Source organism: Enoplosus armatus, chromosome 21 (assembly GCF_043641665.1).
Source record: "Enoplosus armatus isolate fEnoArm2 chromosome 21, fEnoArm2.hap1, whole genome shotgun sequence".
In the NCBI taxonomy this organism is placed as follows: Eukaryota; Metazoa; Chordata; class Actinopteri; order Centrarchiformes; family Enoplosidae; genus Enoplosus; species Enoplosus armatus.
Window position 1 is genome coordinate 19,227,916 of NC_092200.1, and position 23,439 is coordinate 19,251,354.

The 23,439-nt window shown below is 44.5% G+C and overlaps 1 protein-coding gene across 1 annotated transcript in view; it reads right to left on the reverse strand.

The window, feature by feature from the left end:
* The window catches only part of LOC139303955 (E3 ubiquitin-protein ligase HECW1), a 57,256-nt gene extending 39,095 nt beyond the window's left edge, over positions 1-18,161 (reverse strand). Inside the window, exons 1-4 of the mRNA XM_070927770.1 lie at positions 18,132-18,161; positions 8,896-9,217; positions 8,012-8,119; positions 4,717-4,811 (exon numbers count right to left, since the gene is read on the reverse strand). Of these exons, the coding sequence (XP_070783871.1) occupies positions 4,717-4,811; positions 8,012-8,119; positions 8,896-9,217; positions 18,132-18,161 (555 nt within the window). The remainder of the gene's footprint in view (positions 1-4,716; positions 4,812-8,011; positions 8,120-8,895; positions 9,218-18,131) is intronic.
* Positions 18,162-23,439: the final 5,278 nt, after the last annotated feature.

Genomic DNA, 23,439 nt, shown 5'->3' on the forward strand with positions numbered 1-23,439 from the left:
AACTGGCCAGGAACAAAAAAAAAAAAAAACCCATAGAAAACTGGCAGTGAAAACAACAAGATAAAGGGATAAAGGAAATGACAGATGTTCGTTTTAATGAGATGCTAATCTGCCTCTACAGTCGGAGAGGAAAGTGCCAGCGACGGGTCTCCGTCAATGATTCTAATCTCACAGACAAACCAAATGACAAGCGTCCATCTGCAGCACACTTTATATAATCTGCCGCCCCTACTGCGGGAAGGAGAGAAGGACTCAGGAACTAAAAAGGAACGGTGTGTACAATTCATGAGAGAATCTTAAATGACGTAAAAAGGAGAGAGATTTTACACAATAAAAGCCACCACCCCACCCGACCCGCCAACCAAGACGAGCCTAAAGGAGACAGCCTGCATTTGCAAAGTGGATCCACATCTGATTACAGGTCAGACACACCACGGCTCCACAGCTCCACGCGAGCATGTGTGTGTGTGTGTGTGTAGGATACTTTATATATATATATATATATATATACACACACACATCCCAGTGCCTTTTAAGACAGAGAGGCTGAGCGATCTAACTCGGTTAGAGTGGTTGAACAGAGACGGGGGGTGGTGCCGGGGAGCTCAGTGTTGAGAGCAGGTCTGGTGGGGGTGGTTTGTCGAACGCCATCGTTTAATGTCGATCATACGGGACACTGAGTATTTAACTACAGTGTATTGTGTAACGACCCCCTTTTCTGTAAACATTATGGCGGGGGGGGGTTGTGTGTGGGCGGAGCTTAAGTGGAGGCAGAATAATTCCCTGCACACGTTAGCTAACGCTTGCTAGCAAGTTTTGTCTGAATCAAGCAACCAATCAGGGTAATCAGGGGGTTCTGTGTTTTGATTCCTCTCTTCCTACTCCAATCCAGAAGGCGGAACCTTCTGTAGAGTCGATGCGATTGGCCAGTTACACGCTAGCTAACCCTGATTGGTTGTTTGAATTCAGACCAGGTCCAGTTTTTTTAAAAGACTAAGATACAAAAGGGCCGGGTGCTTACAGACACACTTTTTTTTAATGGAGCCCTTCAATTAAACATTGTTAGTGAGCTGCAATGGTCAAAATGAAATTATAATTCAATAATACTGCCTACTGTAGCTTTAAGTGACATACTACAGAACAAACACCACCAGCACGACGTAATATTCTATACGCAAATATCAACCTAAGATGTTTTATCACGTCCTATTATAGTTCAGAAGTTCAACTAGACAACGAGTTAACAGATTGCAAATATTTATGGTTACCCAGGCTATCCAACTGAGCCTCGTCCTCCTACCGCGCCTTCTCTCGGGACGACCGGGAGACAGCAGTCCCAGCTGGAGACACATGCCGTCCATCGCACGCATGAAAGACGAAACGCAGCGCCTTCCCCGTCTCCGGGCGTCTGACAGCTCGGGCCCGGCTGGCAAAGACAACGGGCAAAGCGGGCAAATCTCCCTCCGCTGCGCCGCTCCCGTCTGTCCATCTCCTCCTCGTTCTCCCTCGACTCCCTTTGACACCCCTCGCCTCCAAAAGAACCAAAAAAAAAAAAACCCTGAATGACTTACCTGGAGTGGACTCTGCTAGCTCTACTCCTCCCTCCCTGCCTGCCTGCCTCCCTTCCTATGGCGGCTATTTTTATTCCTTTGTCCTCGGGAAGCAAGTACAGATCAAGTTCTGGGCCCATCAGCATTTCCGGGGGCCCACAGCAGCAGAACAGGAAGGCAAACACTGAAATCCAATCGCCCAGCTGGACACCCTCTTGATATCAGGCTCCAGAAGGGCAATGGCAATATTGATATGCTGTTGAGTAAAACGTGGCTAAAATGCTGATTTTTTTTTTTTTCTTCCTTGGCGACCTTTCATATGACCACTATCCTGCTTATCCGATGGCCGGGCACCATCTGGCAGCGTGGGAGGGTCACAGATGCAGAGGCCGTAAAGGTCCGCATGTCAGGAGGTAGCGGCAGATAGTAGACGCCCAGCGCAATTCTTCTTCACGCGCCGTTTCCTCACCACCCTTCGCCTGTTTGCTGACTGATCTACAGCGTTCTCAGTAGTCGGGACGCATCATGAGCTATTGTAGCAGCTGAAATGCAGACCTCCTCAGAATGGTTTAATTATTTCATTTAATCCCTCATTTTGTTGTATTCACGGTTTTGAAATGTTGAACTTCCTCTTGTATTTAAATGGTTACATTGTTTTGTTCATCTACTTTCATTGGTTTTATTATTACATTTATATATATATATATATATATATATATATATATATGTATTTTATGTGGACTTGGTGCAAGAAAAAAATCCTATGACATCACCCTCTATCCTCGATGTCAAACAGAGGGAGTATCCCCATACAGCTGCAAAGACGGTTGCAATACAATAAGCTTTACATATGGGTAAGCCCCTTTTTATATTATCATCATCATCATCATTTCAGTTGACTTTTCCAGACTCTGACTGGACTGCGCTAACCTGTACAAAAGGGTGCTATAAAAATAAAGTTTGACTGTATTAGTATACAGTATTAGTATTGTCAATATTTACAGTGACTGTTAGTTGTATTTGTACTTTGTCATTAGCGGCTGTAGGGTTTATTTGAGCTCTTTTTAATTGTGTCTTGTGTAGACTAGCCTTTGGGCATATATACCCCTCTTTTTGCGTCATTTGTGAGGTCAGGCTTGTTCAGTTCAGACTTCTGTTGCATTATTGCTCTGTTGACCTCAGTCTAGTTAAAGGGCCCGGATTTAGTCGTATTTTTTGATACCATTTTTCTTTGCTTGTGTGTTTAAAACATTTGCAACTTCGTTTTTCTAGTGATCGACTGTTTTGATTTTTGGCCAAATAAAGCCTTAACTTTACAAAACGATCCTTGGGTCCCGGCCTATACTGCTCGTTTCCGACACGCCGCGTTAAGTGAATGTGATTGACGCTACCGCACTGCTACAACAACGCCTGTGGGGAATTATGGATTCATCTAACGTGGATAGAGTCATCCCACAGATGCCACGATAGTAAATAACATTTTCATTGAGGTTTGATATTTTAGCACTCTTGTACACCGCTGTGTATACAGCAACAGACACAAAGTGTTGCATGGAGTTAAAAGCCTTAAAAAGGTCAATGAAGAATCAACTGATCGCAACCTGCGAGCGTCAACATACAGCTTCTACAGCCTCGGTCTGTGCCTGTCATGTACGGATCATTTTATACTGGAGTGTCTGAGCGCGATGTTTACATGTAAGGTAGCAGAATCTATAAATGTCTGTTGTCTAAATACAAGGATTACTACACATGGCGTAAACTAGGGATGAATTTATTCAGAAATATATTGTGATATAATAGTGAACACACAGTCGGCAGCAGGAGGAGGTCCAGGGCTGGGGGTGGGGGGTGGGGTGGATTGTCTGATCTGAGAGTGAAGTTGCAACAGGAAAAGGCATCTCCGACCTACAAAGCTTGCCAGGAGATCAAACATGTCCCTGTGTGGTACAGAACCTATACGGCACACACAACAACACCAGACTGGCGAGGCCTGAGGAGAGCGCTGAGGAGCCGTGCTACTGAAACCTGAAGGAGCAGGCAAGGCCGCCAGGCACAGAGAGGACGAAGTAGGAGGAAGCGTTCCCGCAAACCCAGAAACCAAAAGTGAGACCAAGGCCCTGAACCTGCAATTTGAGCTTTCTGAGAAGGATTCCACAAGAAAGAAGCTAAATAAGACCGGGAGGCTGTTTATGATGTAGTATTGCATCTGCATCATTTTGTACAACAAAGAGGGCATGCCAAAGCAGCGTAGCTCTGACCTCCTGGGTATTCAGTGAGGCCCTGATGTAGTGTAGTCATTTCTACCGCCACGCGGATATTAGCGAATCAGAATCCTTCTAAATTGACAGACGCGTTTTTGCTATCGTCATACTGCCTGCGTGCAGTTTTAATATGCGACGTATTTAGTTAAAAAGGTGTGTGTTTACATGTTCTAAGGCAGGCGGGCCTTCATCCATTATTCGTGCGTGCGCGCAGTCTGAGGTCGCTTCTGTATTTGTCCGCACTCTGCGAACAAATACAGGTCAGGAAATATTGAAGAATCCCGGGTTTGTGCGCAAAGCCTTCGTACGCGCCCGTTTAAGCGCAGAATTGTTTGTCAACGAGGCCCCACCGGGAGGATTCTCTGGATTTGGGGTGTGTGTGGTGTGTGTGTGTGTGTGTGTGTAGGGCTGATGAAGTATTGTTTCAGGCAGAGCACTCAGCCGTCAGATGTCACAATTTCATTAGCTTATTGATGCATCATATGTTCAGCTGCCGGCTCACACCAGTATCACCCGGTCGCACCGACTGTTGCTGTTATCTTGCTGAGCTCTACGTTCATGCATGTTTCCCATGTATCTGACGCCGTATACTAAGCGTTAGAGGGATCAGCAGAATCCCCCTTGCAGACTCTTTGAGACCACCCTAACTGTATACAGAACCATTTGCAAGGAAGTCTTTGACTGAAATATCCTTAGTGGCTTTTAGTGTAGCGGAGGTGCAGCTGCAGCATTCAGGGAGCAGCTTGCAGCCTGGCGAGCTACAATCACCCAGTAGCTTGCACGCCACTGAGGTTGACTGACATGAAGGGAGCGCAAATAAAGACGGTGGAAGCTGCCGTTCCCACTGAGACAGAACACGCCGGAGCCACCGATGATATGTGCCGAGGGGCGTGCTGAGAACTCACAGGTGCGGGGCCGTTCTTGATGGTTACGCTGGGCGTGGTTGCCCTCAGTGCTCCGGTGACGCCGTGGTAGTACCTGAAGCAGACCTGGGTCTCCGCTGGAGGAGGAGGAGGAGGAGGAGGAGGAGGAGGACACGCAGGTGGAGAGAGGGAGAGAGAGAGAGAGAGAGAGAAGAAACAAAACAAGAATTAGTTTCCTTTCACTCCGAATCTCGCCGCTACACTGCCTGTCAGAAGGTTGTCTCCGGCGATGACTTCCTGCTTGATGGCCCATGTGATCATGCCCATTTGAATCGCAGTACTTATACACGCGATTATGTACAGGCACATAAACAGAACTAGGAATGTGCAAGTATGTGGAGAATATACTGTGTGCGCAGGTATGTAGTAAACAGTTAAAATACATGTTAATATTACAGGTGTTCTGACATGAGCTTCTTTGAATGATTCATACGACTAAAAACTATTTTAAATAGCATATTATCATTTATTACTGATACTGACTATATGAATGTTTTCAGTTTTAAATGCATTCAACGAAAAAACACAAGAAAACAACATGAAATTAGAGGCAAAGGACGAAATAGAAACCATTTATATCATCGATCTAAATTGATTATTAGTTATCAGTGTATTTATCGTTTCTGGGACTCGATAGGAAAATAGGGGAAGTAGAGCAAAAAAAAAAAAGGCTTGGGGGACACGAGGAGATTAAGGTCATAGTAAAGCTCCATATCTTTCTGCTTGTTTGGCCAGACACACTCAGATGGTTTGACAAGAAGGGGGGGGGGGCACACAGCACCCACTGCTTGCAAGTGAGTGAATGTGCACACTTTTATACGCAAAGGCTCATCTAACATTATTACACAGATACGGCCATACTCGAAAGCATGAAAGACCAGCTGGAGGTACGAGCTTGCGTTCATCTGACAGCAAGAGAAGGCTTTAACCTGAATTGATTTGAATGTTTTGTTGAGTCAAAAAAACAACGAGACGTATTATTATTATTATTATTGTTGTATCATTGCATTAGTTTAAAAAGATGTGTTGCAGGGATGACGTATTGTAACATTAGGAAGTTGGCGTCGCCCTGGTTCCCTCCACAAAAAGCCAATGGGATTTTTCCATTTTGGATTATTGCAGGAAAATAAGCTCTGCGGCAAAACAAAAAGTTTATGACACTCACACGTTTTGTTCAGCCAGATAATCTTCACTAATGAACGCCACTTTTAGGATTTTTGAAGCGTAAATGGAATCGCCAGAAGTAAAAAGCTAACGTTAGGCTGTAAAGGAACTACAGCTTTACTTTCAACGTTACTTCAACGTCACCACCACTGAGCTTCACTTAGAGTATAGATAGATATAGATATATAGACAGATAGATATAGAGTATAAACACAACGAGGGGGACTTTTAAGATGTTTAATGTCCCCGACAACCTCTGTAGTCTCATTTAGCTGCTTGTTAGCGACCGCCTTTTTTAAGACACGTAAAAGTAAAAGTATTTACTTTAGTAAATATACTTTAGTATACTTAAGTAAGTATTTACTGACGTATTTTATGTCGAACAAAAAGTTGAAATCCTTATTTCAGGCATCAAACCAAAAACCCATTTACTTTCAGACGAGGGAAGAAGAAGTGTAAAAATGCGAACTCATTTACGTGTTTTAGGTTACTCGTTCCTAAAATGCCCCCCCCCCCCCAGAGGCAACAGTTTAACACTCCAGCCTCAACTTCGAATGCATGGTGTTGTTTTTAAACGTCTCGCGCAGCACCTTGAATCTTCCCCTGCGTATGTCTTCGGGGTCCTGTAAAGCCTAAAGCTTCTCAAAAAGCGCACCTCCACCTGGGATGTAGAGGCTGGAGTTACTAAATGGAAACACCTGGACAGCTTTCTTCCATTTTTTTTTTGGGGGGGGGGGGTTAGTTTATCCTCATTTGAAAGCGTCTAAGGACAGAGGGTGTTGTATGCTGTACAGATTCTAAAGCCCCTTATTAGCGATATTGGGCTATCTAAATAAAACTGACTTGACTTGTGTGCGTTCACGTGGTCTCTCTCACTCGACGACTCTGAACCCACCCACCCCCCACCCCCCCTCACTGACTCTGGAGGCAGCCCACTTACTTTTAGGGACTGGTACTTTGCATGCTGCTACAGCACTATCTGGGCTTATAGCCTTAATCCACTTTGTTCTTTGAGACAGAATGAAAAAGGAATGTCCTGCGATTATATTTGACCACATACTGTCTACAACTGACTTACCAGTTTGCTATTATGCTCATTTCCACCTCTGTATCTTCATTCTGGGACTCCACTAGAGTAGCTTTGCATGACTCACAGTTGCAAAAAAAAAAAAGTCCTGATTTATCTCCCTAAAAGCACACTTTCATCCGATTGGCCGGCCAAGTTCCGGTGAAGTCTACAGAGGGAGAAGCCTCACTTATTTCTCACCCTGCACTGCGCCAGCGTCCGTCCAGAGATCAGTGTTTATTTTCATCATTTATAGCACCTTTATACGCAGAATCACTGAATGTATCCATATTTATGACAACGTGACGGTAATTTATAGGAATAATGTACTGATGGTAATATTATAAAGAGTACGATCGAGATAAAGATGTACTTGAAATTGAGCTTGAGGTTTGACTTGAATAAGAATACACTGATGTGACAGGCTGCATGTGACTGGTAGAACCTGAAAAAATAAAAAAATAAAATAGACAAAAAAAAAAACAACGTAATTAACATTAATCATAAAACAGCTAATACAACTTGGATTAAGTGGTGCAATTGATTTAACGGTACTAAGATACTCTATAACAGAAGGTGACGCATCACAAGCTGCGCCAATGGTATAAAATGGTGTACACTTCCTGTCTCCTAAGTGGGCAGTGGACGCCTCCCCGCCGCCTTATTTTCTCATTTTATCCGTCGAATAATATCCCCCGCCCCCTCCCTCCAAAAACTGTTAAATAATAGTGCTATTAAGCAAAGAAACCTTTCATTTCAGTTTTAACTTTTTAATTCAGCACCAGCAGCGAGAAGTGATATCGGTGTTGCCAGATCCTGCCAAAGCGTGTGTCCGTCATAATCTGTGCTCACGTTCACTTCTCCCATTGGTGTGAATGGACTCAGGACTCTCAAGTCTCCTAAAACCCACGTGACGCAGAAACAGGAACTGACTCTCCTTTCTAAACCGTCTCTGGTACTATATGGGCTGTTTATTGGGCTTATTTGAACGCCAAACTCATTGACTCGAGGGAAAACATTGCCTTTGTGAGGGTTCCTCTTACTTACAGTCGCTGAAGTTGGAGCTGGCATCAATTTTCCAAACGATCTGCCCCTTGTGAGATCCGCTGATGCCTCGGTTCTTATAGTCCAGAAAGTTCTCGGACAAAGCCTCGTCTGGGAAGAGGGATAGCGCTGATGAAACCACACTGCTACTCCAAACCTCCTGAATTCTTTGAAGAGGTCACTTTTTTTACACTTTACATTTACACTTCACACTGCTGATTCTCCATGTAGAAATGTCCATGATTCCTTACCAATTACGGGTGTGTCATATCACATCGTACCATAATTAGGGCTGCAGCTAACGATTACTTTAATTACCAATTAATCTGCTTCTCTTTGTCCGACCAACAGTCCAAAACCCAAAGACTCACTTCATTTACTGTCATAAAGGATAAAGCATCAAATTTAAGAAGCTGGAACCACCAAACGTTTGACAGTTTGGCTTGAGAAATGATGACTGAAGTTAGTTTAAACTCCAACCCCTGAATCCACCATCTGCAGTATTAAATGACACTGTTGGGTGGGGGTGGGAAGCCAGTGAGGGATAATGCATTGCTTTTTGGCACTAGGAATTGGCACAATGTGGTTCCCAGCTCAAAAAGGGCTACGGTGAGGATGCAAGTTACAGGATCAATAAGCTCCTTGTAAAATGGTTATTTCACCCAAATTATAATCTATTTTTTCATATACCCTTTAATGGTAAATGGTCTTCACTCCCCGATGGCGACCGAGCTGCCATGCAAGGTGCTGGCCTCCATCGGGAGCAGCTACAACGCAAGTCATGACTTGTATTATACGTAAAAAGTTACGTTATATGTAAAACATTATTATTATGTCATGTGCTCAACACATTTTTACATTACATGAGTTATTACAACAACACTTACCAATAAGATACATGCCGATCCAGTCTCCGGCATCTACTTCCTCCTTGATGTCCCATGTGATCACCAGGTCTTCAGACTGGCCTATGGTGTAGTGGGAGGAGCTGATGGTGAGGGTGGAGCGAGCGTCTGGGGAGACCAGGTCGGTGTCACTGGTGGACCGCGACAGACCCAGCATGAAGGCCTCCTGGTTCAGACCATTGACGGCGTAGGTGTCGGGGCCGTAGCTGTGACGAGCCGCGTCCTTACAGCGCTGGCGGGTCTGGCTGCTGCGGGTCGGGGAGGCCATGGCCGCCAGGCCCAGGAACCTATTCTGGTACAAGTTCTGCAACAAGATTACACAGCGGGAAGCTTTTAGCCAAAAATAAAGAGGTGAAAGATTTTGTTCTGAACACAAGACAATCATTAGCTAGCTTTCTCCTGGTAAGCTGGGAGATTAACTTAACACTAAACCCACTTTTTTGAGTTAGTAAATTACACGTCTATACGCTTTATTACACTACCTATTTATCCTGGTCCCATTTTATAGTGTTCATTGCAACAGTTATCCAGTAATTCTGTTCACTTGAACCCCCCAAAAAATCTGTGAAAACTCCATGATGTACCCTGGGAACCTTCCGCCCCTGAATTGCGTAGCATCGTCACCATCACCCACACCCCCAACCCCCCGACATATAAATGCAGCTGTCAACTGTCAACAGTGTGGCCAGTATGGAATATGAAAGATTGAGAGCATGCTGCTTGGGGTCACGCGAGTCAAATTATAACGAAATGAAACATTCTATTACTGATAGCCATTATCAAAGGCAAACTCAATGTAGTTTTTTTTTGTAGTATTTGGTGGCTAAGGCAGCGTGGTGGTGCACTTGGCACGGTGTTAGCATGCTAGTTAGCTTAGCATGCTAGCTGAGGATGATTGCTTTGTCGCTGCTTGGCGGGTGGAGCAGCACGCTGCCATTGATAGAATTATGCTCATTAGACTGACTGCTGGTTGCTATTAGCTAGCATGTTATTAGCCGGTGATGTTGTAGCCAAAAGTGAATATGACTCCCTTACAGAGGGCTGTGTGGACTGTGTGGGTGCAGGTCAAGGTGTAATTGTGTCCACGGTGACATCTTGATCAACTAATCGTTGATATAGATGATATATTACGACAAAAAGATAAATAAGTCATGAGGGGTTCGTGAAGAAATGTTATTTACATAAAATATAATATACATGCATTGAATTCATTTCTGTGAAGAAGACAACTCAAATTAAGGGTTATTCTAGAAGTTATTATTTCAGCCAGGCTGCTTGGACTATTAACACGCATGTATGACAATGAAATTAAAGTGTTCCTAAAAATATAAGGAAACATCGTCTGATACGTTGCAATATCCACAGGAAATAGTCTGTTCAGAATTTTATACAAATTGCTAGTTTTACACAAACTTCCTGCAGGTGTTAAGTTCACTATAGGTTAATTGTGCAGTTCATTGTTCTATGCTGTCATTGTTTGTTATGCAATGTACATGAAGATATTTCGAAAGAAGTAGGCTACTTTTTCCCTTTTTTGATGTGGGTGGGGGTCGTCGGTGTATATACAATAGTAAAATAGGGGTCCCTGAAGAAAAAAAGGTTGGGAACCACTGTTTTAGATATTTGAACGTTCTATTAAACTTAAATGTTTGAGGGCGTACGCTTCCATCAAGCTGACTCCCTGTGCTGAAATGGGAAGAAATCATTGTCGCTGTGTGCTTTTGGTTTTTTAATGGCAACATCTCATAACAGAGTGCAGTATCATTTTCAGTCATTCACAGTGACACTGGCCGCCGATATTTGATGCTCTGAGGGCACGAAAAGCACGAGAACGACAATAAATAAAGACGTTGCGATGTTAACGCCTCAGTCTGAAGAATGACAAAATGCAATTATTTAGGTCCGTGATATTAGACCCAGCATAGAAAGCCCTGTTCAAGCTGGTTTTCGTTTGATGAAAACTGTTCATACATTTGGACGACCACGCTGGCAAACACACAAGGGAACATGCACGCGCGTCGACACATCTTTTGGACCGATGCACACGAAAAGCTATTAAATAGGCAGGAGGCCATCGTTAAGGCCGTTTAGAGAAGTGGTGGTGATGAGAGTGACACCGGCGTTCATATGGAGGGAGGGGATGGGGACAAACGTTAGCACAAGTTCAGCACATCCATATCACTTTTTGTGGCTCACAGCGCTCCCCTCTTAAGATTCGGAATAGACTTCTAAAAATGTGCATTTTTTAAAAGGCGTTTGGTCTCGGAAGTTGATTCTTGACCTGTTTGCTCAACGTTACATGCCTGAGCGCCCTGTAAGATCTGTAAGTAGGGCACTGTTTGTCATTCCTGGGTCATGGTTGGTGACTAAAGGACGCTTAAGTTTACGAACAAGCATTTCTCCGAATGCATTCAACAAAACGCCACATGAGGCTCAAAGTTATAACCCTAAATAACAGATATTCAGTGCATTTGTACTGTGACTGCCGTTGTTACTCGTGGAGTTTGTCAGCGATTGCCAAACCAAAGCTTAAAACCAGCAACTACAGTAGCCACGGCAGGTCAGCTCAAGCTTCGGCATTCAAATTCGCCAAACACATTGGTCGGTCGGTCGTCCTCTAAACCCCAGGAGGATTCTGGGACGTGGGCCTTTAGCCTTTTAGCGTTTCGTCGTAGCCATCGTAAGAATATTTGAGAGCCCTTTTTTTTCATGGAGTTCTGTATTTTAAAATGTGCCAGCTTTAAAGAGTTTTTTGCCAACTCACTAAGTTAAGCGTTAATTAGCCGGCCAGCTACAGCTAATATCATTTCAGTTGGCTCGACGGTCACCAGCCACCAATGAGAAGCCTGCTTTAGTTTACTTCTGTACGAAATGACTGCAAATTTTTGAATATCTGCCACTATTATTATTGTAAACTGCATATAACTAATAAATAATAGAAACACCTGAAAGTAGGAGAACAGAGCGGAAACATCCTAGTATAGTGTAATGCATTTCAAAACAACTATTTTCATTATCCAACTGTGGGTGGGCAAAATGTCAGAATCAACACCTCTCGCACGGCTATTTTACTGGTTTTCATTAGATGTTACAAATGTTTGTTATGGGGTCCACTAGCAATAAAGCCAAGTTCAGTTTTCACTGTATAGTGTATAATAAAAAAAGCGACCAGGATTCAGTTAATGACAGTAAGAACCACCGGCTGTATATAAAGATGGCCGACGCGTCTCCACTTCCTCCCGCTGCACAAAAATGAAGCCAAACTCTCCCCGGATACGCTGCCACCTCGCGCTGGGGACGTCATTTGGGAGCCGGAGTCAGTCAGCAGTGGTGATCGGCGGGTGGGGGCGGAGCCGTTGTATCCAAGTCCCACCCCATACACCCGCCCGACCCAATCACGAGTCAATCATGACGTCTAACCCCCCTTTTTTTGTAGCATCCAATAACTAATTAAATCCAAACTTATCAGAAAAATGAACACCTGAAAATGTATTTGTACCGCTGACATGGAGGAGGCGGGGCTTATGAACCATACTGCAGCCAGCCACAAGGGGGGGCGACCGAGACATTTTGGCTTCACTTTTGAGGAGCTGTCATGTCGTCCATCTTTATATATATCCAGTATATGGTATTAACCTGTGAACTTGAACCTGGTGTAAACATGGTTTAAAAGGTGTGGCACGCCCCCTATAGGGTTCAGTGACTGCTCGGCGTCGATACTGCGAGTACTGCAAGACGGCGGCATTCATTACCAGCGAGCCCAAATGTGAGGGAGCTGCGGGGGCACGACTCAGCCGGACGGCTTGGTCTAAATACGGAAGAAACGTGCGCCTGCAGGTTATCTGTACAATGCTTTGTGTCACCGTGTGATATGAACATTAGTACTGACCTTGATACTACAGAGCTGCATCAGCATAATGACCAGTCAACCCAAAGCAGACCAAAACCTGAGGGAAGTGGGAGGAGAAGGGCGGCGTGTTACAAACCATAGGAACAAAAAGCAGAGAGAGGCAGGTGAATGTAGCCGGTGAAAGTCAAGTATGTCAACAAACAAACAAAAAAATATATATATATATGCATCATCATACTTTCATACTTCATCTTTGGCAGATAAAAATATGAATAATTGACAGGGAGCACGAGCACAGACAAGACAAACAAGAGAGACAAAGACAAACTATGCGAGCTCCACACGGGAGCACGGCGAACAGAGACGAGCAGACAGTAACATCGCAACATAATTCAACAGAGCGACGGCGAAAAACACAACATCACATCGCTTTTCATGTGCATCTGTGGATGGTCACATGGCCGGCATTGCTGCAGTGGAGGGGCAAGCCTGCAAAGGAAGAAAACATTAGCAGGAATGTGGCGTAATGCCCTTTAACCCTTTTGAACTCTGCGATGGAAACGGTCCGCCGGTGCCTATATTGGACTTTTCGCTTATCGTGATGTCATTTCTTTGGCGTGTCCTCAAACCCTTCATATTCCTACAATCTGCGAAACATTCAAAGTCAATATACCATAATCATCGGTATCGGTAAGTATTGAAATTGCGTGTAATGGAGAAAATGCTAAAATCGGACGTGATTTTTCATCAAATTTTGCAGAATAGACACACAAAACATATTGATCCAAAAGATTTCTAAATGTAGAAACATGAATAAAATATCAACACACAAGTTATTTGAACTATGGACATTTTTTAGTTTCTCAATCTCAATCTCTCTCAGAGATCCACCATGTTTGTTTAACCCCACATAACGAAGCGTAAAATGACACCGTCGCGGTTGGGGGGTCATGAAAAATACGCATCTATCCAGTAGTTGTTTCCCCCAAAATAACCACTGTCCTGCTTCTCTTTCTCTTCCCAAAACGCACAAGATACATGATACATTACTTTTATTATTATGTCTCCAGCAGCTATCTTGTGACGGACCCCAGCAGCGTGTAACTACCAAAAACAGACAACTATACAAACTCGTGCTTCGCGGTCATGTTTGAATCCCTACAGTCCTCATTAGTCATGTAGTACTGTGGTAAGTATGGCGCCCCAGCTAGTTACATTAACAGACATGCATAGTGATCTCCGGGGGAAACATCCCCAGTTGTCCTTCCTACTTGTCCTGACACTTGCATCATTAACCACTATGATTGCGTCCAAGACGACATGATTACTAATTCAGCGCGCATGCAGAGAGCGGGCAGGCTGGGCTGGGAGAGACTGGAAGAGCCTCTGGCTGGATAGTGACGTGGTCCGGTGCCACGGCTCAGTAACGATCTCCCCCTGACCACGCCGGGGCAGTCCTCCATCAGCTTGCTGTCGCGCCTAAGGATGGGCAACCGTCCGCTATGATCTAATAGTATCCTCATGAACCCCTCCACTCTGTGGTCGCTCTACTTTTCCCACTTCCAAGTGAAAGCTGATATGCACTTTATCTGCTGATGTGTTTCATGGAAAAAAAACAAAAAGAAAACACACACTGTGCAATTACTGCAGACTGATTTATTGTATTGCTGCCAAAGTTGGCTCTTAACCTGAACTGATTCCTGATGAGATAATTGGACCAGACTTTTGGTAGTGTGATTATCGCCACGTCGAAGACGCCGAACCCTGACATGCTCCCGATGGAGGCCGGGCACCCTGCACGGCAGCTCGGCTCACCATCGTTGTGTGTGAATGGGTGAATGAGACCCGATCTGTAAAGGCTGACCATTTACCATGTGTGATTGAAAACGTAGAACGCCGAATATCTTTAAATTTCCTCATGGCATCTCCAATGGTCGCCTGGCTACCCACTGTGACTTCAAGAAGCCATGGCACTCAAGACACAAGAAATAGCCCAGTCCCAGCCGACACACGCAGAACCCCTTCCCGGATTACTCATTTCATTGTCTTATGTGGACCCAGGTTTGCTAGCCGAGCACTTTCACGCATAAGGAGTGACATTATTATACAATATTCTATTTCACTCAAATAGAGAAACTTATCACTATTAATTCATCACTCAAGAGTCAATAAGGGTGTTTAGGGGCCAACGATATTACCAAGAATGCCCAAATTTTAATACCAACTTGTCATGTGACTGTGGATACCCCTGGATATAGCTACTGATTGCTAGCTGGTGAGTAATTTCCTGCTACGGAGACCAAATGATCCACAACGTTTCTAATTTGTTATGATGGCAACCATGATCCACCTGACAGCGTGTGAATGCAAATTGAAAAAAACAACAAATGTTCCAAGTCTGGCTCTGTCAAAGGCTAGTTAAGACGAGTGAATCCCACACGTCTACTGTATGCCTCTGCACAGGGCACTATACGGTAAATCAATACAAATTCTATATATATATATACACACACACACACACACACGCACAGCACGAGTACAGCCAGCAAGAGTGCATGTGTGCCTTTTCTGTAACAGGACCCCGTGACGTCTTAACAGGAACATAGAGTCACTTGCTGTGTTCAATTGGTGAAATTACGAACATTATTCTATACTCCACACTGTCGCTTAATACCACCCCCCTCCCCCCCAGGTCAGGACTGAGGTAGGTCTGGCCTGTTTATTAGCTCATTAATTAGCCTATTACAAAAGTCTGGCTCCTGTTTTGCTAGGCTCTTTATTTTAATAAGTTATATGGCTACGAAATGTTCTATACAGAGGTCTCAGCACCGGAGGATTCAATGTGTGAATCCTCGTGTTCTGTTGTCGTTTGTGCTGCTATTGCACAAATAAAAATAAACATTTGTAATAGGCCTATTACTGAATTTTTTTTTAACAGGCCGCAGACATTCATCCAATCTAAATAGCACATTTTAATCTTGTCTGTTAGCAGTTAATGATCGGTTAGCGAGGGTCGGCTATCGGTCGGGGGAGAAAAAAAAAAATCAAAATAAGCATCCCTGGTTTGGAAGCAAATCCTGGTCCACTATTCAAACTTATACAAGATGTGAAGCAGAAACTTGAAGCCGGGAAAACTTAAGAAATTAACAAAAAAATGTTCATATTCATAGATTCTGGAATTTTTAATAAGCTGGAAGGGGTAGTTGCCTTTTGAGGGATTTTAATGTGGGAATTATATTCTTTTTGCAGGTAAAAAAAAACAAACCAAATCAGACACACATTATTGTTCCAAGTAGACTATTTGAATATATGTTTTTATACGTCTGTTGTATGTCTGCATGGGATCATAAAGGGAAATTCTGGTATTTTTAAACCTGGGCCCTAGTTTTCTGTCTAATTGAGTAACAGTTAGCAAAATGGAACTGGTCCAGTTTTTCACCGCTGATGGGCTCAGATTGTTATTTAAGTGTCTGACAACATTGTGGAAAGGGTCCCTTCGGAGAAAGGCATATGTTTTTTTTGTTAAAGAGTAAGATCCTTTTTGTTCACCCGGAAACACTGTGGCCTTCCTGCAACAACTCACCTCTCGCGAGATTTCAGAGCGGGACTTCCGTTTCACCTCTAGTCCTCTAGTCCACGCTGCATGAACACTTTATGATGTGCAACATGGTTTTCCTCCGGCTTGACGTGAAAAGGGGAACACGAGAAGTAAAGTCTGTCAACCTGTCGAACCCTGGTGAAAACCCAGCCGCACTAAAAACTCATTAAGCTGACTACAGCTAGCTTCTCGAGGGGGAAACTTTTAAGCAGGCAACGTTGATCTCCCACTAACAGCACAGTACAAAGTCGACTGTTGTCTTACAATGCAGTGTAGGCATTTTGTCAGGTGTCGCTGATGCTGTTCATCTGAAAAAGAAAAACCTGCCCAAATATCTAGGCACACTAAAAAATGTTCTTTACAGCAATGATGAAGACATAAGACCCCCCCCCCCCCCCCCCCCAAATGACCAACCCAGTATCACACCATCCTATCATACAAGCACGGCACTACAACAGTAGTTTACTTAACTTTCTATTTCACATATAATGTAAGACAATGTCAAAGGTCAACCCCGTGTGGGGGTCACAATGGGAGGCAAATGGCCGCTTGCTTACGGGGCGGGGGGGGTTACATGAATAGCAGATAACTCAAGATGCTCTGGAACCAGGCCTTTAGTATCATGATTAGACTAGTATTCCTCATAGGCTACCCGAGGTCACTCAAGTGGCCTCAAACGAACGAGGCCGACTTTACACCCCAACAGCCAGCCCACAGTTTCTCTGCATGTATCAGACGACATCATCATCATCATCATCATCCTTAGCTGGCACCAAATGGAGATATGAATATTAATGAGAGCGTTTAAAAATAGCTGTGGGAAATAGTGGGAAAGTCATTGGTATCCAGGAATGGGAGAGAGGGATGGAAGAGCACCAGAACCCCCAGTTTACCTTCCTTGTTGTTTGCGCATTTTAAGTCACATAAAACAATAATAAATACAACAGCAAGAGGCGTGATTACATAAGAAACGGCATTTTAAAAAAAGGGGAAAGCTTCTTTTGTTTTAGTCTGCTGATCTGCGTGACACCAAATCACACGACGGGTCCAGTATTTAAGAGGATTTTGAGGATGGGAATCCCCACACAAAGAGGGAGGGGGCGGGGGGGGGGGGGTGGCGCTCTCCTTATATTTGGACTTCTGGTACATCCCAAAATCAAGAGCTAACTACTATGATGAAGCCGTATGGCCCCGACATCCCCAGCGCCGACACACCACACACCACGCCAAACCCCATTCTGAAAACGGACGACTTTGCTGCTGAGCTCCTTACCGGAAATTAGGATCATTTTGTTATTGTACTTCTTATCAAAGATTGCCAATGGTTTTCTCAGACTCTTTGATTCGGCACACGTCCGACAGCTCAAAAATAACTCGATTTGCCCTTTTTTTGTTTGCTATAATGCCAACTTTTAGGGATGATGTGGCTTGCTAGCAACGGTAGAAAAAAGGAGCTACAACCGTGTTTGGCCGTAAGGTGGGGAAAAAAAACAAAAACAATTTCACTGAAGTGCTGCTTAGGGGATGTGTGCTCCATATTGAATAAAGAAACCCAGACAACCATATGTTCCGAAGGCATTCCCTGTTGTGTGCTGCTACCGATAAATCCCACTTAATCACTCGGCATTTAGAGCACAATTACGGGCATCGCTTTCTCCACACGGGAGAGAATGACACGCAAGCGAGCTACGGAGCGCTGGGCCGCTGCTGGAGACTGACATGATGGGCTACATCACCTTACGTTAGACAGCAACAATGGAGACGACCTACCTGGGATAAAATGACCTGCCGGTGGATCATTCTCCAAGGGTGAGGGTGAGTGGTCGAAGAGGTACACGCCTGCTAATTCCCACCGAGCTCCATTTCGACGGTAAAAGGGCAGGGGGGGAGCACAAACAAACAGCGTACCGAGCGAAGGGCCGATGAGGCACGCGAGGGAGAGCCTCCAGTCACATCCTTTCCTCTTTCCCGTGGACCAAAGTCAAGCTAGCCAAAATGCCGCACACAGTTTCCGGACACTGCCAAAATTGCCCGTTGTAAAAACCGTGGCCTGTGGAGAATTTTATTTACGAATTCCGGTCAACACTTTTGACGGGCAACCCACTGCATACACAATAGCATATGATGCACGTGTCTGCTAGAGTTAGCTTCTGCCGAAATGCTAATTACCCCATTAATTTAGGCAGTTGCCATTTCAAAATGGCCATTTATTTTGAAGGCTGTACTTCCGGTTACATCCGCGATAAATCAGTCGGGTTTGACGGAGCTGGGTACCAGTGCCTAACAGCCAATCAGAAAACGCGCTTTTCTCCTCGTGTGCGCTGCCTCTGACACCCCCCCCCACCCCTACCAACGCACACATCCATACGTAGCCCACACACGCGCATGCGGTGGAGAGCGCGCGCGCGCGCGCGTTCAGCCGTCGTCCACGTGACTCGCTCTCCTCCAGAGGGCCGCAGGCGGTGCGAGGAGGCAGAGCGCGGCGGGTGAGAGAGCTCTCTGCCGGTAAACAGCCGTCCTCTGCAGCTTGTGGCTGCAAAACGCTCGCCTCAGCATTCGGATACTCGCCCACCAGAGATGGTGGTACATATTTGTACCAAAATGACGGTTAACCTCAATTTGGCAGATACAAGCTATTTGAAACGACTGTTCCAGCCTGTTTTTGTGTTTTTAGGTGGTTAAATACTAAAAGAAAATACTGCTCACCTCAGCCTCAACGTGGTAAAAACGACTGTAGTATTTTTTTATTTATTTTTAATTCAATCACACATTTACTTTGGTGAACTCTGTATTTACCGCGTGTTACGTGCCTGTTGGCAACAACCAATCACATCAGCGGCTTGAGTCTTGATTGACAGACTGTGATTGCAAGTGGCCTGCATCGCCTGCAACAAAATCTGTTATAATCTGTTATAAAAAAAAAAGACACAGGATAACATTTCATAATATTTAGCTGAGGTTTAATCAGATGATTTCAAAATTTAGTGGTTAATCCGTTTTCTGTATTTATGCATGTCCTATTTATTTAATACTGAAACCTCTGAGTTTCCATAAATTCACTTAGAACAGTTTCATGCATGAATGACACAATAAATAATTACCTTTATATATTTATTTATTTTTAAATAATGTCTTTTCTGTGCAAGAACAAAAAGAAGTCCCAATCTCTTGCACTCACTTGGCTTTTCTTAGACCTTCATCACGTGAAATTCATCCAAAATACGTCTCATAGCCTCAACAAACAAAAGTCATTCATATGAAGTTATGTGCGGCTTAACACTATTCATTAAAAGCCAATTTGGAGAATTTTATGTTGAGAATTGGTAATACTCATCATTTTGTGAACTAAAGAAAACACTGATGATATTTGAATAATTTAATAAATTTAAGCATAATTGATTGTATTTAAAGAACGTCTGCGTTTGCTAATAAATACTGTAACCACTAACATTAATCACGGTACATGCATTCATGGTTAGGTGTACTTTGTGGCTGTGGTAAGTGCAGGAATATTTTGTTGTTGTATTAATCGCACAGGTAGAGGCGTCATGTCTAGCAGTAAATAAGACACAGAAGCTGGATAGAGAAATTAAAAAAAGAAGAGGTGGAGAACTAAATACACCCACTTGATGGTCTAGGGTTTTCTGTGGACAAGTGAAATGAGATGACCCGTGTCAATCACTGCTTTCAAATCTACTGCGCAAAAGCCTCCAGTGTAGAGCGAGCGTCTTTCCAGGCCTTGGCCGGTGACATTGCTACCTGGATTGGCCAATAACTTAATTAACCATGATTCCAGCCTCCTCTGCATCCCTGACGGCTAGCAACGAAGCAGATTTCTGGTCTGCTAGCCTCGCGCCTGCATCCCGGTTAGCTAGCCACTGGCCTGTACCTCGGTCACCTAGGCTCGGGCCTGCATCCCAGTCAGCTAGCCACTGGCCTGTACCTCGGTCAGCTAGCCTTGCGCCTGCATCCCGGTCAGCTAGCCACTGGCCTGTACCTCGGTCAGCTAGGCTCGGGCCTGCATCCCGGTCAGCTAGCCACCGGTCAGCTAGGCTCAGGCCTGCATCCCGGTCAGCTAGCCACCAGCCTGCCAGCCTCGTGCCTGCATCCTGGTCAGCTAGCCTCGGGCCTGCATCCCGGTCAGCTAGCCTCAGGCCTGCATCCCGGTCAGCTAGCCTCCCGCCTGCACCTCAGTCAGCAAGGCTCCTGCTGCCCGTCTACCCTGAGCCGGCTATTCACCAGCCCGGATCCTGTATCTCCTGAACCCTATGAGCCTTCAGTGGACCAGTTGAGGAGCCACCCTGATGTCCAACCTTGCTCTCCAGCCACCTGAACCCATACCTCTGCCTGCCTGCCTACAGTACACGTACCCCGTTCCTGTTCATCTTATTTTAACCAATAAATCACTGCACTGTATTTGGGTCCTTGCACACACCCACTTGACTCAGACGGATAGATGAAGGAAAAAGGAAGACAGGTGGTGAACAGGTGGAAAGACACACAAAGGCAAAGCAGAAGAGGTAGAGGGACGGGCCCTGTGAAACATGGCGTGGCGGCAGAGAAAGCCCCCCCAAAAACGGGAGAGCTCCGGGGTAAACAGCCTCAGCAGAAGATTAAGAGTGGTGCTCCATCTGTTGCACCGTCTTTATTGGAGAGATAATTTCCAGAGGAAATGAAAGCAAAGACTGTGCACTAAAAAAACAAAACAAAAAAAAAAAACACATACACACACACATTTACTCAAGTCTCGGCTATTCTCTGTGTTAAGACAGAAGAAAATAATAAATCTGCTTATGTGATACAACTCAGACTAAACAGGTTTATTAATGCTTAAGTACGGCGCGTATTTTGCTTATTATTAGATATAGTGTATAGGAGACATTACATGGTCAGCATCTTGCAATGCCTAGGCCCCAGTTTAAATAGAAAAATAGTTCAACTTAGTTTTGGTTTTAGGTTTTTAATTAAGTATGGTTGTGCAACATTAATATGGCCGACAACATGATGGTCACCGCCATGGACCATCTCTCCCAAGCGAATTTCTCAGCTAGTTTTTTTTTTGTGTGTGTGTTTGAAAGCTAAATGAATCCCCACAGCTGCCAAAAACTCTACAGCGTGGTTTATAAAGTATTTACCAGAAATGTAAGCGCAAATGATTCATGATGAATGGGCTAAATTATCCATCAGAGACACTGGTACGGTTGCATAAAGCTTATTTTCACAGTATCCAAATGGGTTTTAAGAGAGCCGCGTGGAAGCGAGGGTTCCTCAAAGTGACAAGGAAACGTTCAGCTTGAACTATAAAACATGGGGGGAAAAAAAAATAAAAAATCACCACAATGAGGAGATGTGTGGACAGTAATTTGACAGTAGACACTTGCAAAAAAGAGCAGCAAACAGGAAATCCATTAATTTCAGCACGTTGCCATTGAGAGAACTGCACACACACACACACACACACAAGTGTTAATTGTGCAATTCAAGCCTAAAAATCACTTTACATACCTGCGACACCAAACACCACCAACGCCAACAGAGTGAACCACTACTACTACTACCACTACTACTACTACTACTTCTTCTTCTTCAGTCTTACTGGCCGGCTACAAACCAGCTCTAAGGGCATCGGCCAACAGGTGCTTTATATAATCTGGTCCTGATTAGGGGAGGAGTCAAGTCTGGGGCTGCGTTTACAAGAACTACACATGATGCCCCCCCCCCCACACACATTTACAATGCAGATCGCTGACATTCGGTCTGGCAATACGAGTCACAAGTCCACACACGTCAAACGAAATGATACCAGTGGGATGTCTTAAGTTTGAGTCTGACCCCCCGCCCCCTAAAAAGTTTTGATTCCCATCACTAAAAGGAGATGACGAGGAGAAAAATGTCATAGGCTCAAATTGAGAACCTTTGGCATTGCGTACAATAAACAGCGTTGGTTTCAGCACTGTTTTTTCCAAAGAGGCTTCAGGTGGTTTTCAACTAGCACGTACTTTATTAGGATGGTGCCAGCACTTTGAAATTTAAAAAACAAAAACAAAAAAACAACCTTAGTTGACATTTTATATTGAAAGGACCCTGAATTGGCCCTAAAATTAACTCTCCACTGCACCCAAAGTCAACAGCTCACATGGTAAATGCAGTGTAGTGTCCTTTTCCACAGCACCCTCTGTTAGTACAACAACAGAGTGAATGTAAAGACTCTGGAGGAAGTGTTGAGTGTTGAGCTGATGGAATGAATGCTGTGGTAGTGGGCATTGCACTGAATTTATCAGGACAACAAGTAAACACGGAGGAGGTTCTGAGTTAGCATTAGCTGTATCTGACATAAGCCTGTCCCAAATAAAGGCCTTATTCTGAGGTAAATAAAGGCCACTATTTGAGAATGTACGGCAGTTTGACACTTTATGGTTTTCAGGTGGCGGGCGAAGGTATGATCCGCCCTACCCTGCCTCTGATTGGCTAGCACTCGTTGCCTCCTTTGGTTGGGTTGGTTAGGGTTAGAGTGAGAATATCAGGCTAAGCCTGTCAGAGGCAGAGTAGGGCGGGTCATGGGGCCTACCTGCCCTGTCGGTTTGCCTAAATAAGGCTCTCTTTTGGAATGAAGAAGGTGAGCACTGTTTAATAACTGCATCTTGTAACTGATGTCCACAAGATACGAGATATATTTGATATCCGTGATTCGAATGGCAGGTGTTAGCAAGCTAATATATCAGACCTGTAGATGCACAGTGCCATTGTTCAATATGTCATTTCTTGCTTTGACGTTGCTGTAATGAGATGGCTTGCATTCACGCGTTCGGCCTGTAGAGGACCGGTAATACTCGCAAACTGCCCCCCTGACAAATAAAGCTCACATTAATAATGGTGGCGCACTCTGGCCTTGGCTACCTGTTGCAAATCAGCCGTCAAGCTACCGGCCCGCGGGCTACTCGCAAGGATGTAGCCGTCTCACCCTGCAGTCTGTGGGCCAGTGTTGATCCTAAGTCCCTGAAGTCGAGCAGCAGAAGAACCGGCGACAATGTGCAAATGCTACGGGCCCATTTTTGGGTGAATTAAAATGTGTGCTGGA